General features: G+C 32.2%; 1 protein-coding gene across 3 annotated transcripts in view; it reads left to right on the plus strand.

Moving 5' to 3' along the window:
* The window catches only part of nolo (ADAMTS-like no long nerve cord), a 2,006,971-nt gene that overhangs the window by 1,786,841 nt on the left and 202,898 nt on the right, over positions 1 to 17,232 (plus strand). For all 3 annotated transcript variants that reach the window (XM_072535059.1, XM_072535060.1, XM_072535061.1), the window contains exon 8: positions 8,985 to 9,245. In XM_072535059.1, the coding sequence (XP_072391160.1) occupies positions 8,985 to 9,245 (261 nt within the window). The remainder of the gene's footprint in view (positions 1 to 8,984; positions 9,246 to 17,232) is intronic.

Below are 17,232 nucleotides of genomic sequence, written 5' to 3' on the forward strand. Positions count from 1 at the left end.
TCTGTGACAGAATCTAGTCCTTGGTATTGAAATTACACCTAAGCGGAAGACTTTCACTGATTTGGTATAACGCAACTGACCAAGTTCAAGGATAAAATTCACACGCACTGTTTGGCGTTTCCGTCAGACTGATTGTTTAAGTTAATTTACGAAAAACAAAGATTAATATAGAAAAATGTACAGCCATTGTTTATATAAATTACGCCTCAAATATATATATATATATATATATATATATATATATATATATATATATATATATATATATATATATATATATATATATATATATATACAAGAAATACAGGATATTCGTGACTGTCGATATAAACAAAACCATCAGTTTATTAGGACTGCAGTCAGAAGGTTGGCCGAAATGTTAGAGAAACACTCTTTTGACTTTTTGTCAAGCTTTCGGAATAGTTTTATTTCTTTTTCAAGACACTGTAATATAGATAAAAAAAAATGTGTAAATGTTTACAAAATATCACAATTTGTCAGTGCAACTTACTAGTCGTTGAGATTATTTAAAATAAACTTTGACACTCAACAATAACAACACAAGTATAAAATTAATAATGGACAATCTAATGCACTATCTTTTGATAGTATATTTTAACTCTGATACATAGAGAACAGAAAGAAAAAACAATGTGAATAAAATGTAATTAGTTGTTCTTGATATTGTGTTTATTTTCAAGAATTTCAAGATTATTGGGTAGCTAGTTTTAATATTTTTAATCATTGAACCTGTCTTAATGGTATGCAACCAGTTATTTATACAAGAATATGTAAGGGTTAATATTTATTTTATTTTTGATGTTTTTCCAGTAAATAACAATACATGTTGCTTAATTTATCTGTGTCAGACTTTTTATTTATGCAAGAGTACTAGATTTAATGAAACACATTTCCAAGAAAACACGTTTACACAACATTTTCCAAGAAAATAACGTATACATAATACAATCATCGTAGTGACATAAAAACCAACAAAATAAATGCATGTGCACTCACAGAACATGCAATAATTCGAAAACATGAGTTCAACTTCGAGGATTCCTGTATTTTGGCAAAAGAAAGAAACCACCAGCATAATTGCTTGAATAACAGCTGAACCAAATTTAACTTAACTAAACCTAACGAGGAAAACCATTGGGTAAACAGCTGATCTAGACAAAGTGTACACATATTACTAAATTCAATATCGGGCATCGTCAAGGAAAGCTACACGGATGGTTATTAGTTATTTCTAAGTATCGAGAATCATAAAAAATGACACAAATCGTTTATTTATTTAAGAGCTTTATAAAAAATGACTTTATTTGCGGCATATTTCAAAACTTAAGTACATAAGATGCACTCTTTACTTTTAAAACGCATTTTATATTTGTCGAGAGGATACACTGGTCAAAAGATATCGAATTTTTCCGATTCAAATTCAAATTTATCGAAAATAACCGGTCGCTTCAAGCGTTGTTTCTGAGATAACGGTTTATTTTACAGAAAAAGTGCTAATAAATATTCAAAATTATCCCAGCTACAGTTCTTGTTTGAGACATTTTTTTGTGGCGTACAAATTCTTGGTAAATTATGTTTTCCGTTTCCTCCTTACGAAGGGGTTTTTTTACGGAAGCCCGGGGGTAAGAGTGGCAAACATTCTTGCACTTTTTTGTGGTCTCAAAATTGACATTCCTAGCAAAATTCAGCTTGTTTGTATGGTTTTTAGAGGTTCAGGTACTTTGGGTAAACTTTTTAATGTAATACAAGTACTGTAGCATCATATTCTTTGAAATAAAATAAGATCTAGCTTGTGGGTAGGAAATAAATAATGTGTTTGGAACGTTAAAGTTCGAACGTTGATCAAGGTTATATATTCCGAAACGCAGGAGTATATCAGTTTGTTTATAAGCTTTTTAAACTGACATACGAGATATAAAATCAAAATGGAATTGCACATTTTGAAACTACTTAATTTAATTAGGTACTTAATTTAAAATTAAAAACAAATATATAAGAATAATTTTTATCTTAAAATAACCCAATTTAAAATTTAAAAAAGAAATTTCCAGGGGTTTTTTGTATACCAAAGTTTAAAAAAACTTGCAATAAAGTAAAATCTTCGTATGTAAAGTTGTATAAAATGTTTATTAAAATTTTAAAATTATACAAAATTGATTTGTTTATTTTCAGAATATTTTCGCTCCTATGAGGTCATTATCAGTGAAAGACCCACAAATAAGTATAACCACTTAAAAATGAAAACAAAATGGTAAAATTTAGACTATTAAATGGAAAATGTGGTTATAATTACGTCTATTAAGTCATTGGAACTAGCCACATAATGACGTCAGATGACCCTTAATTACATAATTAAAGCAACAAAAATTATAATTATTTAAAAACTAGGTTGGTTATAAGGGATTACATTTTTTAAGGGAACGTACAAATTCCCAGTTCGAAAAATAGACCTTATGCCCTAAGTGGCAACAACAAACTGTTGACAGAAGAAAGTATAAATTATTTTAAAATGACAAGACATTCAAGACAAGTGATAGAGAGTTTTTAAAAAGTGATCAAAATAATATATGATCATTGAAGATGTTATTTAAAATCAGAATTATATTAAAGTTGTATTATTTATAATTTGTCTAAAAAAAAGAATTTATATATAATTTTTTTAAAAATTGCTATAAATGAATAGGTTTCCATTGAAAATTTTCGGTAAGTTTTTAAATACAGTATATTGGCATTATAATTTATCGAATAAAATAAGTTTCGGCTTTTGGGTATAAAATCGATCTCTTTCAACAAAAGCCTATCACTAAACCCATTATTTATAACCTCAAATTAAAGATCCATGATTTGGAGTGCTCTAATAAGTGTCAGATTTAAACGAAGTCAAAAGTAAAATATGAAGTACTGGGTAATTATTTTAGGATAATTTTAGGTATCGAAGAACGTGTTTCAAAGAATAGACACATGAAAAATAATAATAATAATTATAATTGTAAGCCAATAATTCTATATTATGTATTCTATATTCTATAAATTAGAGAGTTATGATTACCAATGTTATATTTTTTTGTTTGGCTATTCTTTGTAGTACTCTCTTACGGCTTCACTGATCACTTCACTACTGATATTGTACGACTGTGTACTACAGTACAGCTTAAATTAATGACCAGATCTCAAAAATCTCCCTATAAAACTAGATGTATCAAAATTCGCGCCGTTCAACCAGGACATTGAGCAAGATTGATCTGATATTTATTACATATATACATTTAAAGTTATTTTATCATTTTATTATTATTAAAATTGCGTTTTAGCAAGAATTATACGTAGTCGTGACCAGGTTGCTATAACTATAGACAATTGTGTTTAAAAATGAGTTGGTTGCATTATTTATCAGTGCATACGCTTTGTAATCCGGTTCAGTGGTTATCTAGAGCTATTCGACGTCATGTTAACCTGTCACACCCAATATAATTTGAAATCCTGTTTATTCGCTTGTAAAAAATGCTTTGGTTAAAATATTTTATAAAATATGCTTGGCTTATACCCACACTACTAGCAATGTATTAGCAAATTTGGTGTCTGAAAAATATTGTGGTTTAGTCGACAGTATTAACGAATTAACGTGTCTGTTTCATTAGTTGTATTAAATTTATAATTATCATAATAAATACACAATGCTTCAAACATTCAAACAACTAAATCAACATATTAAATAGTTAATATATTCAATAGTACACAAACACACACACACACACACCCACACACACACATACACACACATATATATATATATATATATATATATATATATATATATATATATATATATATATATATATATATATATATATATGTATATATATATATATATATTTATATATATATATATATATATATATATATATATATATATATATATATATATATATATATATATATATATATATATATAACTCCTGGGCAAAATTAACGCACCACTTTAATTTATCTAAATATTTACAATGTGAACACGAAATAAAACTAAGTTAGATTGAAATAATAATAAACACCTACAAATAAGTCCAACATGACTTTACTATGACCTTAATTTACCTTATTGTTTCCTTAAAATGTTGTTTTGCTGGAAATGCGTAAATAAGCTTGCATAACTCCAAAAGAAGAAAAAAATCAGTTTAGTAACATAATAAAATGCATCTGGATTAACACTAATACCGTGTAGGCCTCCCCTACTTCTTAGGACTGCATTTATGCGTCGAGGCATGCTTGATATAAAATGTTCAACAAAAGCTTGCGGAATATTCTCCCATTCTTCAATAACGGCCTCAACGAGTTGGATGTGATTGGCAATAGGGGGTCTACGACTTTGAATCTTTTTATTTTAAATAGTCCCATAGGTGCTCTATGGGATTCATGTCTGGACTGTTATGTGGCCACTCTAATAATGGAATATCAACATCATTTAGGTAGCCAATAACCTGTCGAGCCAAATGAGGACGAGTGTTGTCTTGCATGAATAAAAAATTAGGTCCAAGAAACGGAGCAAAAGGCATTACATGTTCGACAATAATGTTGTCTAAGTAATAATGGGCATTCATAGACCTCGTACGTATAGGGACCAACTCCGTACGAGCTTCAAAACAAATTCCCCCCCAAAACATTTTAGAGCCACCACCAAAATGTACTTTAGGAGAGATACTACAGCTAGCAAACCTTTCTCCTCGCCTTCGCCAGACACGCATACGACTACCTGGAGCTTTTAGACTTACTAGTCTCATTAAAGAAAAGAACTCGTTTCCAATCATCGATGGTCCAATTTTGATGCAATCTTGCAAAATTCAGTCTCTGAACCCTATGTTCTCTGGTAAGCAATGGTTTTTTGGCCGGTTTTCTGTTGCTCAATTCTGCTTCATGTAAAGGTCTTCTAACTATTCGAGACGATATCGCGACATTTCGAACATCTGCTAGTTCACTTTTCAGCAAATTTCTGGTGACTCTCCTATCTTAGAGAGCACGTTGTCTCAAAAAACGATCATCAATTTGATTAGTGCAACGTTTTCGCCCTTGCCCTGGTCTTCGATGGTATGACTTTGTTTCATTATATTGCCTCACCTTGCGACTGATGCTGGAATGGTGTCTTCCTAACAAACGTGCAACGTATTTCATTAAATATGCTTCATCTAGGAAAGTAAATGATCGCACTGCCTCTTCCATTGGCAAATTTCTTTGACAGTTTATTTTTTTATTTGATTTTTATGCAAATGATCTTTCAAACATGCATATGATGAAGAATATCACAATAAAAAGCTTGTTTCTCACAAGCACTTTGCTTTAATCGGCACTTTTTATGAAAAGTTTAACTCACTTTTAGACTAAAACGAAGTTTAATAGAAATTATTGCTAAAACAATACTACTGTTGGCTTACATAACAACTGTCACTGTCAAACAAGGTCCATAGGTAACTTGTCGTACAGTAAATTATCAATAAATAAAGATTATTGAGAAAAATATGAGTGGTGCGTTAATTTTGTCCAGGAGTTTATATATATATATATATATATATATATATATATATATATATATATATATATATATATATATATATATATATATATATATATATATATATATATATATATATATATATATATATATATATACGAGAAACCAATCATTCAATTGCCATCTACAGTCACTCACTCAATTTAATAAAATTATAATAAAATTCTTGCATGTAAACCAAGTAAATATACAATATCTTCTTGTGAACTTCTGACCTGACATCATATTATTTTACTATGCTCTTTATAAATATTGATAGCACGCTATATACATTATATGTACTATACATGTTACGTCGTTTCATTTGATGTGTCATATATTAGGATTCGGCTAGTTGTTTATTTTGTAAGTCAGCGTCCGTCTTCAGGTGAATAAAGCAAATTTACCTTATAGTGTGTCTATTATCATCCAAAGTGTCATATTGTATCTCGTATGTCCATATGCATTCATAATAATGAAGATGCTGTGTAGTGGTCTTTTTGCTAGTGGCCTTGTTTGTTTTTTCTGTTTGAATATAATCGGCCTCCCCTTTTATCTTACTTATTACAAGCTTAAATCGGACCAATAAAAACGGAGATATGATGTAATGCCCTTTTCTAAATGCCGCCATGTTTTATCTATCTCAGCATATTCGCTACCCCTCACTTTTGCAATGGTGTATCATACTTCACGTCACGATCCGACGAACTATTCTACCATCACCACAAAACGCTCAAAAAATAAGCAGAATGAACCTTAGCGTTTTCTTATGGGATTTTATATGGGAAATAAGGCAGGTACTTTACTTCTAACGTAAAGCTGTAAATTATTTTGCTTCCTAAAAAATCTTACCTTACAATTCTAATAACCTATACTTTTGGTAATTTTGTGAAAAAGTTAATTACTCATGAATAAAAAGTAGTAAAATTTTCGAGTAAGGATATTTGTATCATTAATTTGTAGAATAAATTATAAATAAATGAACTGTATAGTTTCAAGAACAAAATTAATAGAAATGATTAAAATGTCAGTTAGTAGTTTAGATTTCTTTTCTAGGTGGTGCTAGGAGTTATCGTCCCGGAAAAACTGCATGACGTGTCATCATAGCCTTTTCTTACATTAAATTAGATATATATATATATATATATATATATATATATATATATATATATATATATATATATATATATTGGATTTGAAATTTCCGCGGGAGCTATATCTGGTTTCAGTTGTTTTCCGGGTTTGACTCCGCGTTAAATAGTTTTTAAAAAAACCATTGTTTTGGCGACGTTTCGGCAAGGTTACACTTGCCATTGTCAAGTCAGATTAGTTTTGCTTCGTCTTGATGTTCCGCCTGAAAAAAAAAATTTTAATAAGGATTATGGAAAAAATGATATTTTTAAAAATTTTATAGTTTGTAATTAAAGTAGTTAAAAAATCTAAACTCACATATATGGCTGGCAATTTTTTGGTTACCGAAATATTTTAAATTGAACTAAAATTGTCAACATTATTTTTGTTACTAATGCAGCGTTTCTTAAACTGTTTATAAGTTCCGCGGAACCCCAGAGTTCCGTGGAAATAATTCAGGAGTTCCCTGAAAGCTACGTACGTTTTTAATAACATTCAAGGAAGTATATAACATAAAAAAGTAATAAAAATTTAATGACGCAACTAAATTTCACTTACTATTGCAACTGAAATTGCCACAAACCAAATTAGACCAGTAATGGCCTCTACAATTAATCAACCCAGAGCACTTACTAAAAAACTAAAGAAATATGACGAAAGTTATATAGGTTTAGGATTCATGAACAATAATGATAATCCTCAGTGTGTTATATGCAACAAAGTTCTACCAAATAGCTCTATGGCTCCAGCTAAAATGCATCGTCATTTACAATCGTTTCATGGCGAGCTCAAAGGAAAAAATGTTGAATTCTTACTTCGGAAGCGTGACGAACTTTTAAAAATAAAAACGGTTATGGTTCAAACTACAAAAACGGTGAACGAAAAAGCAACTAAAGCTTCTTACTTAGTCAGATATTTGATAGCTCAGCGTGGTGAAGTACACTAAATTGCGGATTCTCCGCTGACCAATATCTACAGTTTTTTCGGTTTACCTCTCCGTTCAATGTGAATGTTGATTCATCAGAAAAAAAAATTGTGATAAGAGCTATTTCATTTGTGTTAATTTTATCCATCATTCTTTTGCAGAAATCCATTCTACGATCGGGATCGTCTTCTATTAGCTCCTGCACAAAAGTCAATTTATATGGATGAAGTTTTTCTTAATGGAGATACCTTAGAATAGTTGTGTGACTTACATTATTTTGACGTGCAATTTGACGTGAACTTGACGTTGAATTCTCTCACACAAGATTCACAAACAAACAAAATATCCAGTTTCACCGCATCTTCAATGGAGTTCGGTTTTCTATTTAATGGTTTGACATGTCCAAGTTCTTTGAATTGTGCATAAATTTTAGACACAGTACCTTGTGCAATATTAAGCAACTGAGGATACCTTTGATTAAATAAGTTTGCTACTTCAACTTGACTTCTACAATTCTACCCGTAACCGATCATCATTAAAATCTCAATTCGGTGGGTCTCAGTTAAACATATAATTTTTATTTCTTTAAAAAACTAGCTTTTAATTAGGAGTTTATTATTTTAATGTAAACTGTCAACACACCAACAACTGATTGATAACAATCCGCATTATTTACCGATTTAGTTTAATTAACAGACTATCTAGACAGTTTTTACCTATTCATGACAAAAAATGTTAACACGGTTACTAAACACGAATTTTCCCCAATATACTGACACTTAAAGTAAAAGTGTATTGTCTGTGTTTAGCTAATTTAAAATAATACACGTGATAAATTAATAATTTCAAAATTTCACCTTGTATTTTTCATTATAGACTCTACATGATATAGTTTGTTGAAATCAGGTTGTTAAGAATCTTTTAAAAACATAAAAATATACAGGGTGTTTCATTAAAATACGGATTATGGACTATGCCTTGCGTGGATCACCCTGTACATTTAAATTTATGTTTAAAAAGCGCACAATTAAATTTAAAAGTTAACGTGTCCCAGAGTTTTTTATTATTTTCTATAATAAGGACACAAACAATTTTATTCCATAAGTGGTTTCCACACTGTATAAAGGTTACTTCTACTTCTCGTTCTAAAAACAAACTTTTCACTTAATGAAAATTATTTATTAAATGAAAATATAATGAATATTCGAAATAAAGAAAATTTCTCAATCTCTATCGTGAACTGATATCTATCATTTTTCTTACAAATGTAAACACGTCTTTATATATTTATTAAGTAAAGTTTGACAAAGAATACACACTAACACTATTACTTCTAGAACTTCATAATAATATTGTTTTTTGTTTTAGCCATGTCCAGACTCCCACGAATTTAGAGAAGATCAATGCGCTGCTTATAACACAATTCCACTAAATGGGTTGCTCTACGAGTGGGTACCGCATTACACCGACGATGGTCCTTGTGCTTTAACTTGTAAGGGAAAACCAATCGATCAAGAAGAAACTGATGATGACTTTGTTATGATAGTCGAAACTTTGTCGAAGAGAGTACGAGATGGTACCAGATGTCGTCCGGGTAGTTTAGATATGTGCATTGACGGAAAATGTCAGGTAAATAAAATCATTATTAGAAGTTTTTTTAAACTGTTTCCTTATGGAGTCACATTTTTTATAAAATAATATAATAACTTTTCATAAAATATAATATATAATCTTCTTTGTGTGCCGTGTATCTTTTCAAGCGTTGGCTATCGTCGTATTAACAAGTTTTCCTTGATCGGCAGCTAGATGAAAAAATTCCTTAACTGTTTGACGGATTTATTGTCTAATGTTACGCAGCTAAGACAGTTGTTTTTTTTTTTCGAACTAGCGTTTTCCTTCGATTTTGCCCTGAATGATCAACCAGAGTAAACTATATTTAGGTCCGCTGATTATATGACTAAAGTATTGGACCTTTAAATATAATATCTTTTATAAAATAAGTGGATACAAATATAGGGTACAGGGAGGGGAGAGGGACCACCTCCTGGAAAACTGAAGCCCGTTTCTTTATTAAATAAACATCAGAATAGAAAAAAAATGTATAACATAACTTAACATTGGTATTTGTTTGGTATAAGTAAAAACTAGAAATTATAATTCTTAAACCTAAAAAAAATATAATGCACTGGTACGTCATCGGTTTATCTCTCCTCAACTGTGGAGGTGAGATGGGCCACTAGGAGTAGGAGAGATGGACCAAGCTAAACCTTTTTCTTTTTAAAAGCAAGAGGCTTTCCGCACTTGTTACAGAGATTAACGAAGCCTGTACAAGTTTTATGTACCCAGCGCTGTCAAAAAATACATTGTAACCAGTCATCTTTTTTACATGTTTGGCGATAGTCCCTGTTGCATCCAACACACTCATTTTCAATATCTCTCATGTTTTCATCAGCACTAGTGTCGTTTGTAGTAACATCTTCAGATAGTGACGATTCGCTTGGCTTTCTCTTACGTTTTTGTTTTTTATATGTTTTGAGATTTTTTTAATCAAGGGATCTTTCTTCATTTTAATAAAGTCTTGAGCAGTAATCTCTTCAGTTATTTTTTTAGGAGCTCTCTTTACTGTTACTGCCAATACAGGCACTGGCGTTACCTCATCAAGAGCCTATCCGGGAGTTATATCTTCATCAGTAATTGATGACTTGTTTGGGCTACCAGGCAAGAATATTTTACCACTGATTTTAGAGGGACCTAGTTAAAGAGATTCTGATCCAACTGGAAAATTCATTGTTTCTGTTTCTGATAAGATGTGTGTCAAATATGCATATTCTGGGATTATTAATTGATTAAACGGATAGATTCCCGTGGATTTAAATGCAGAAGCTGCATTTTGGACAGTTGCTGAGTTTCCCCAGGCTTGACCTAAGAGTTTACCAAACTGAAGGCGTTTTAGAACCCTGTTTGTGTTATTCTGTACCATAAAACGGCAATAAGCATAAAAGTTGCTTTTAAATGACCTAAAAAAGCTAGATCCAGAGACTGTAGGTAATGTATTGTGTGGTATGGCAAACAAAATAAAATTATTTCAAAAGGTAAAAGAAATAATAAATTAGACTTACTCACAATCAATTTAATTTAACTATCCAGACGACCGGTTTCGCTTTCTACAATATGCAAAGCATCTTCAGGTCTCGATACAAAGTTAAATAAATGCTGAAAAAATAAACCCATATTAGGGTGTTGTCTAATAAAGATAAACAAAGATAGATGATATAAATTACAGTAATTATGCCAATATTACATGTCTGTGGATTTTCAAAATGAATAAAATGTTTAAGCAGACAAGGTAAGACCCACAAATTGGTAAAATAGTCTATTAAATTGTAATAAATTAATAAATGAACAAATAAATAAAACATTACTTACATGCCGGTACTCTATTAATTGATGGTTGAAAGAACATGGTTCAAACTATCCTGTATTGTTGAATGGAGAACTTAAGTCTGCTATTGTAATTGTTTGACAGTAAACGGGGAAGTTCTTGAGGAGACAGATTTTATCCAATGAAGTAGAGATAGGTGTAATGTGATTGTTTGTTAGATGAAAGTAATGTTCCATACCATTGAGTTATTTAAAAGTTACTTTTAAATAACGTAAGTTAACTTAACCATGCAATGGAAAACTCAACATCGAAATTAGAACTAGAGTATTGAGATGCTACGTGTTCTCTGTCCTGTTGTATGGAGTTGAGGCCTGGATAATTACAGAGGCGACAGAGAAAAAACTCATTAACTTTGAAATGTGATGTTATCGAAAAATGTGGAAAATATCGTGGACACAACACATAACAAATGCGGAAACGCTACGAAGAATGAAAATAGATAAAGAAATACTCAACACTATGAAGAAAAGAAAAATGGTCACCAATGGCTACTTTGATCACCTACTAAGAAACAAGAAATACGAATTGATGCGGCTGGTCATACAAGGTAAGGTGGAAGGCAAAGAGGACCGGGGAGAAGACGCACGTCCTGGCTGAAGAATCTGCGACAATGGAGTGGGAAAACGTCAATAGAACTTGTTGCAGTTTCGCAACGATATATAAATATTTATATAATATGAACAGACTTTTTTTTGTTAGTTTTGATTCTCCCCGTAGTATATTTAAACGAGATTTGCGTGTACAAGGGCACAGCAGTTTTAAGGGCTAAACATTCCAAGATGAGCCATCTGCGAGATAACGGCGATAAGGGCGAGTTCCATATGCCAGATAAGGATATGTGTTTTTGAAGTTAAGATCAGCGCGTCGAGACACTTCATTGCGGTCAAAATCAGAGTCGAGTTTTATCTCTCAAACCACACACATGTGTGTGCGTTTGGGTTAAGAGTACCTTAAGACACTTGCCAGCGGTCCTTTGACCGAGGAAGTCGGTTTGATGCAGAAAAGTTGAAATTAGAAATTTTGTGGTTCCTGTTATTCGTAGAAGAAGACATATTTTTTGCGGTGGCCGGAGTGCCATCTTCTCATTGGGTAAGGAACAATACCATAATTTTGTTGCTGCATATATCAAGTACGTTTACTTGGTATATAGATGTCATATTTGCTTCGAACTTTTTATCAGTTGTGCCGCGATCGCGATTGAACTTGATTGAGAACATTTCATTACCTTTATGTAGATTTGTATATTTTTTATATTATAATAATTTCACTATTCTTTTTGTATATATATCACAGTGTTGTGTATTTTATTACCTAATATTAACTCATAATGTGTATTATGAGTATACTTTTGCATTGAGTTTAATAATTTGTTTTTATATGACATATATATTCATATTTTTTATTTTTTGTATATTATTTCTATCTATAACGTGGTATATATACAATCGACAGTTTTGTTTTGTTTATGGTTCTCTTTTTGTGTGTAAGTTTGTACTACATATATTCTTCTTCTTTTAAGTTTATATTCTTCTTTATTTATAATTGTAGGTATATTGGGTTATGTATATTTATGGTTTATTTCACCTCTTTTTAAAATAGAGTTTTATACAGTCCACTTGCTTTCATTTCTTTTATTTTAATATACATACCCAATATGAAAGGGGGAAACCAGCGAGTTCTAGATTGAACAGAATATCTTCTCTCCCCCTTCAGGATGACCAAAATTGTTATATTGAGGTCATCGTATGTGCAGAACGCAACATAATGGTCCTTCGAGCCGGATCTTCTTCTTCTTTTTCTGTTTTTTTGTTTGTTTAGGGTTCTCTGATAGTAGATACCTTTTTTTCCATGTTCTTTTTCATGTGTAGTTGCGGTTTCCTTATGGTAGGAGCCTTGTCGGTTATGATAACTAGTTAATATGTCGTTGTTTACGGTTTCCTTATGGTAGGGACCTTATCAATTATGATAACCATTTTATTTGACTTGCTCACGGGTTCCTTATGGTAGGAGCCTAGTTGGTTGTGATAACTATTTGTTGGGGTATTTCTTTTATCTAAAAAGTTACCCAGTCGTCTGCCGAAAGACGATACCTAGTCTGCTGAAAGACTATTTCTTTGTCGAGGTTCTCTTATGCTAGAGACCTTATTGCGGTTATCACAACCATAGTATAGTCGGGTATTTCTTTTAGCTGGAAAAGATACCCAGTCGTCTGCCGAAAGACGATACCTAGTCTGCCGAAAGACGATACCTAGTCTGCTGAAAGACTATTCTTTTGTCGAGGTTCTCTTATGGTAGAGACCTTATTGCGGTTATCACAACCATAGTATAGTCGGGTATTTCTTTTATGTAAAAAGATACCTAGTCGTCTGCCGAAAGACGATACCTAGTCTGCCGAAAGACTATTTCTTCTTTACATTTTTTGTTCCAGGTGCTCTTCTGACAGAGATCTTCTTTGCGTGGTTGTTATAACCATTTATTGTATATTTCTTTTCTACTAAAAGATACCTAGTCTGCCGAAAGACTATTTCTTTTTTACATTGCCTTTTCGAGGTTCTCTTCTGACAGAGGCCTTTTTTGCGGTTGTTATACCCATTTTTACATTACGGTATATCTTTTATACTAAAAGATATCTAGTTGTCTGCAGAAAGACGATCTTGTTCTTTATAATAATTTTTTTGAAGGTGCTCTTTTTACAGAGACTTTTTACGGTTTTTATAACCATCTTACATTGAGACTTCTTTTATACTGAAAGATAACTAGTCTGTCGAAAGACTATTTCTTTTTTATATACTTTATTTAAAGGTGCTCTTATGACAGAGACCTTTTTCGGGTTTGTATACCCATTTCTTGCTGATTTTTTCATAGTGCTTTTAGTGGAGTATTTCTTTTATCTAAGCATATACTCAGTCTGCCGAAAGACATTCTTACTTTTACTTTTTCAGGGTTTTCTTATGCTAGAGACCTTTTTGCGGTTTGTATAACCATTTACATTGGGGTATTTATTTTGTGAAAAAAGATACCCAGTCTGTAGAGACATTTCTTCTTTTGTATTCGTTAGTGTTTGTGAGGGTGGAAAAAGTATTTTCAACAATTTTTTTGTTTAATTTTTCCTGATTGTAGGGACATTAGTAACAGATTGTAATCGTTTTATGTTGGAATATTTCTTTTCCTTGATAAGATACCTGGTCTGTGGAGACTGTTCTTCTTTTTTATTTTGTTTGTAGTTGTCTTATTATAGAGACCTGCTTTCGACTATTACAAGTATCTCTTTGGTTTGTTTCTGTAAAAAATCCAGAGATTTACAATTACTTTTACTCGTTCACAATCTTTTTCTTTTTGTCTTGTGAGTTTTAAATATAAGCTGCTCCATTTTTGTCTAAATAATGGAAACCCTCAAATTCAAGAGACGGTCTGCAAAGAATGCAATTATTCGTCACTGTAATTGGATTGCAGAAAATGTTTCATTGGTCGATATTGATTATCTTTTGAAAGTTCGTCGTGAGTATTTACAGGTTGAGTATGATAAATATGAATGCGCACAGGATGCAATCGAGAACTTATTGGTAGATTCCGCTGAAGATAGCGAGGATCGAAACATTGTAGATGATTTGTTTTGTAAGGCAATGGGACTTATAATATGGGAGCCCGTCCTCTCATCATTTACGTATTATAAAGTAGGTAGTGCATCCCATTGTTCTTCTAGGTTACATGTGGGGGAAAGACCTCCCACACTTATTTCAGATTTATGCCATCTACTCAATGTAGTTAAATCTTCTCAAAATCATATGTCAAAAGACTCATCTTTTTCAAAACCTCAACCTTCTTTCGAGACATTAACGTCTCAAGCACCTCGTGTGATGGCGCCTAGTTCGTCAGGTCAGCTATCCTCAACTGTAGCTCATGTAGATACTGACCCTAAGGCGTTACCTACTGGCCTTAGCAGTATTGCATATTCCCTTCCACCTGTTACAATGGTAAATGATAGTGAGTCCAACAAGACTCGTGACGCTCATACAAACGCGAGTTCTTCTACGGGGCTATCCTTTAATGATGTACATCTCTCTGAGCCTCAGGTCCATCCTAATATTCAATCCTTGCCCAAGGATTTTTCTTTGTATGATTTCCTTGATGGGGTGTCTGATGATGACGCTGCCGATACAGCTTCGCGGGGAGCTAACCCCGATACATTTGCTCGATCAAAATCTTGGCATTGTGAGCCAAAATTCTTATCGTCTAGTGACAGAGACAATAATTTTAAAGAATCTAATAACTTAGATATTGCGACCCTAATTGGGTCAAAAGCTCCTAGAGTGGCATTACACCCATCTCTAGATTTAGCATTCGGGGTACATATGTTTAAAATGTACTCCTATCTTTCTCGTTTACGCCGAGTAAAGGCATTTGTGTTTTGTTATATTAGAAACGTTCGTAAACAGCAAGCCGAATTGCTTATTGTTCAAGACTTAAAAAGTCTCTCGTTTCCTCTTATATTGGAATCGTTGCCATCCGGTATTGCCAATCCGGATAATCAGTTGGATATTTCGAATTTATTTTCAGAGGAAATTATTCACCGTGCGAAAGTTAGCGGTATGTTGAGGAATGCTACCATTCCTTATGCTCAAAAGCATCATTTTCTTCTTTCTTCGAGCAATATAGTGGTTTTAAAGATGTTCAAAACACACGTACAGTTGGGACATGTAAGGCCCCAAGGTACATCCAATTTTAGACAACATTTCGGACTTAGTTGTTGCACATTTTATAACGTTGAAAGTCCCATCCATCATTGTGTTACTTGTTCGAGATATCTTTTTATTGCCATAGATTATGGGATATACTTTTTGCTTAGAGCTTGCGTAGCTTTATTTGTTTATATATTTGCGCCACGTTATATTAAACTAACGGTTTTAACGTTTGGATAGTTATGACATTTTATAGTGACATTGTACGAATTCTTTAGGTACAAAGAATTCTTAGGAGCCGCACCATTTTTGTTTTTGTTCATTTCAAAATTGCATTACTATGTATAAAAGCCTTGTTTATTGAATAGCATAAATGTTCGTATTTTATCTATTCTCTTTATTTCTTATTTATCGTAATTTTGATTTATTCTAATTGACTAAGTCTGCTCCTAGCTTAGAATTAGTCGCCGCTTTTTTATCGCGAGGGAGCTAAGTCTCAACCTGAGATATAATTTGCTTATTGCTTTTAAATTATCATAATTATCTTTTATGGATAAAGCTTATGGAAGAATATAGTTTCTTCAATTTACATTTTCGTCGTGATTATATATGCCCAGGTAGATTGCTAATATCTAGGGACAGTGTTATAATTCATACGATATTTCTTTTACCTTTGCTGCTTATTCGTTTCGAATATTTTAGTGGCCATTCGGGCTACAAATATTCTGTTTGTTTGTCTTTAACTTAGTTGTTGTTGCGGAGAACCATCTCCTTAGGTTTGTTAACCAGGATATTTGTCTTCTCCCATTTCCTTGCTGTTCGAGAACTATTAGAAGGTTATTTGTAGTATTTATATTGAGTGCCGTCTCTCATCATGTGTCCGAGACTTTCTGATTATTGCCTTCTAATCATATACATCACTTTTCTTTCTTTCCTCGTTCTTTTTCATACGGTCCCGTTGGTTAACTGGTCCATCCATGATATCCTGAGGATTCGCTTGTATAGCTACATCTCGATGGCTTCAAGTTCATGTATTGTATCCTAGGATAATAGAGGAATGCACTTCCTATAAGAGAGGAAATCTGTTTTATGTATAGTACTGATAATTGTATAATTGTAGTGATGTATATTTAGTATCTAGTTATGTATTTGTAACCTATTATCGTATGTATAAGTTATTGTTCTTTGTGATCTTCTGTTAATGTAAAGCTTTGTAGTATTTTAAGTGTGGCGTTCGTTTCGTAACCGAAAAAGTGTTTACGGTTACGGAATTTGTACAGTGCGTCGCGAGTACAAAGTACAGTTATGTGTTATTGGCACTTATGCCAACGCGGGGAGAATGTTGCAGTTTCGCAACGATATATAAATATTTATATAATATGAACAGACTTTTTTTTGTTAGTTTTGATTCTCCCCGTAGTATATTTAAACGAGATTTGCGTGTACAAGGGCACAGCAGTTTTAAGGGCTAAACATTCCAAGATGAGCCATCTGC

This window comes from Diabrotica undecimpunctata, chromosome 6 (genome assembly GCF_040954645.1).
Source record: "Diabrotica undecimpunctata isolate CICGRU chromosome 6, icDiaUnde3, whole genome shotgun sequence".
NCBI classification, from domain to species: domain Eukaryota; kingdom Metazoa; phylum Arthropoda; class Insecta; order Coleoptera; family Chrysomelidae; genus Diabrotica; species Diabrotica undecimpunctata.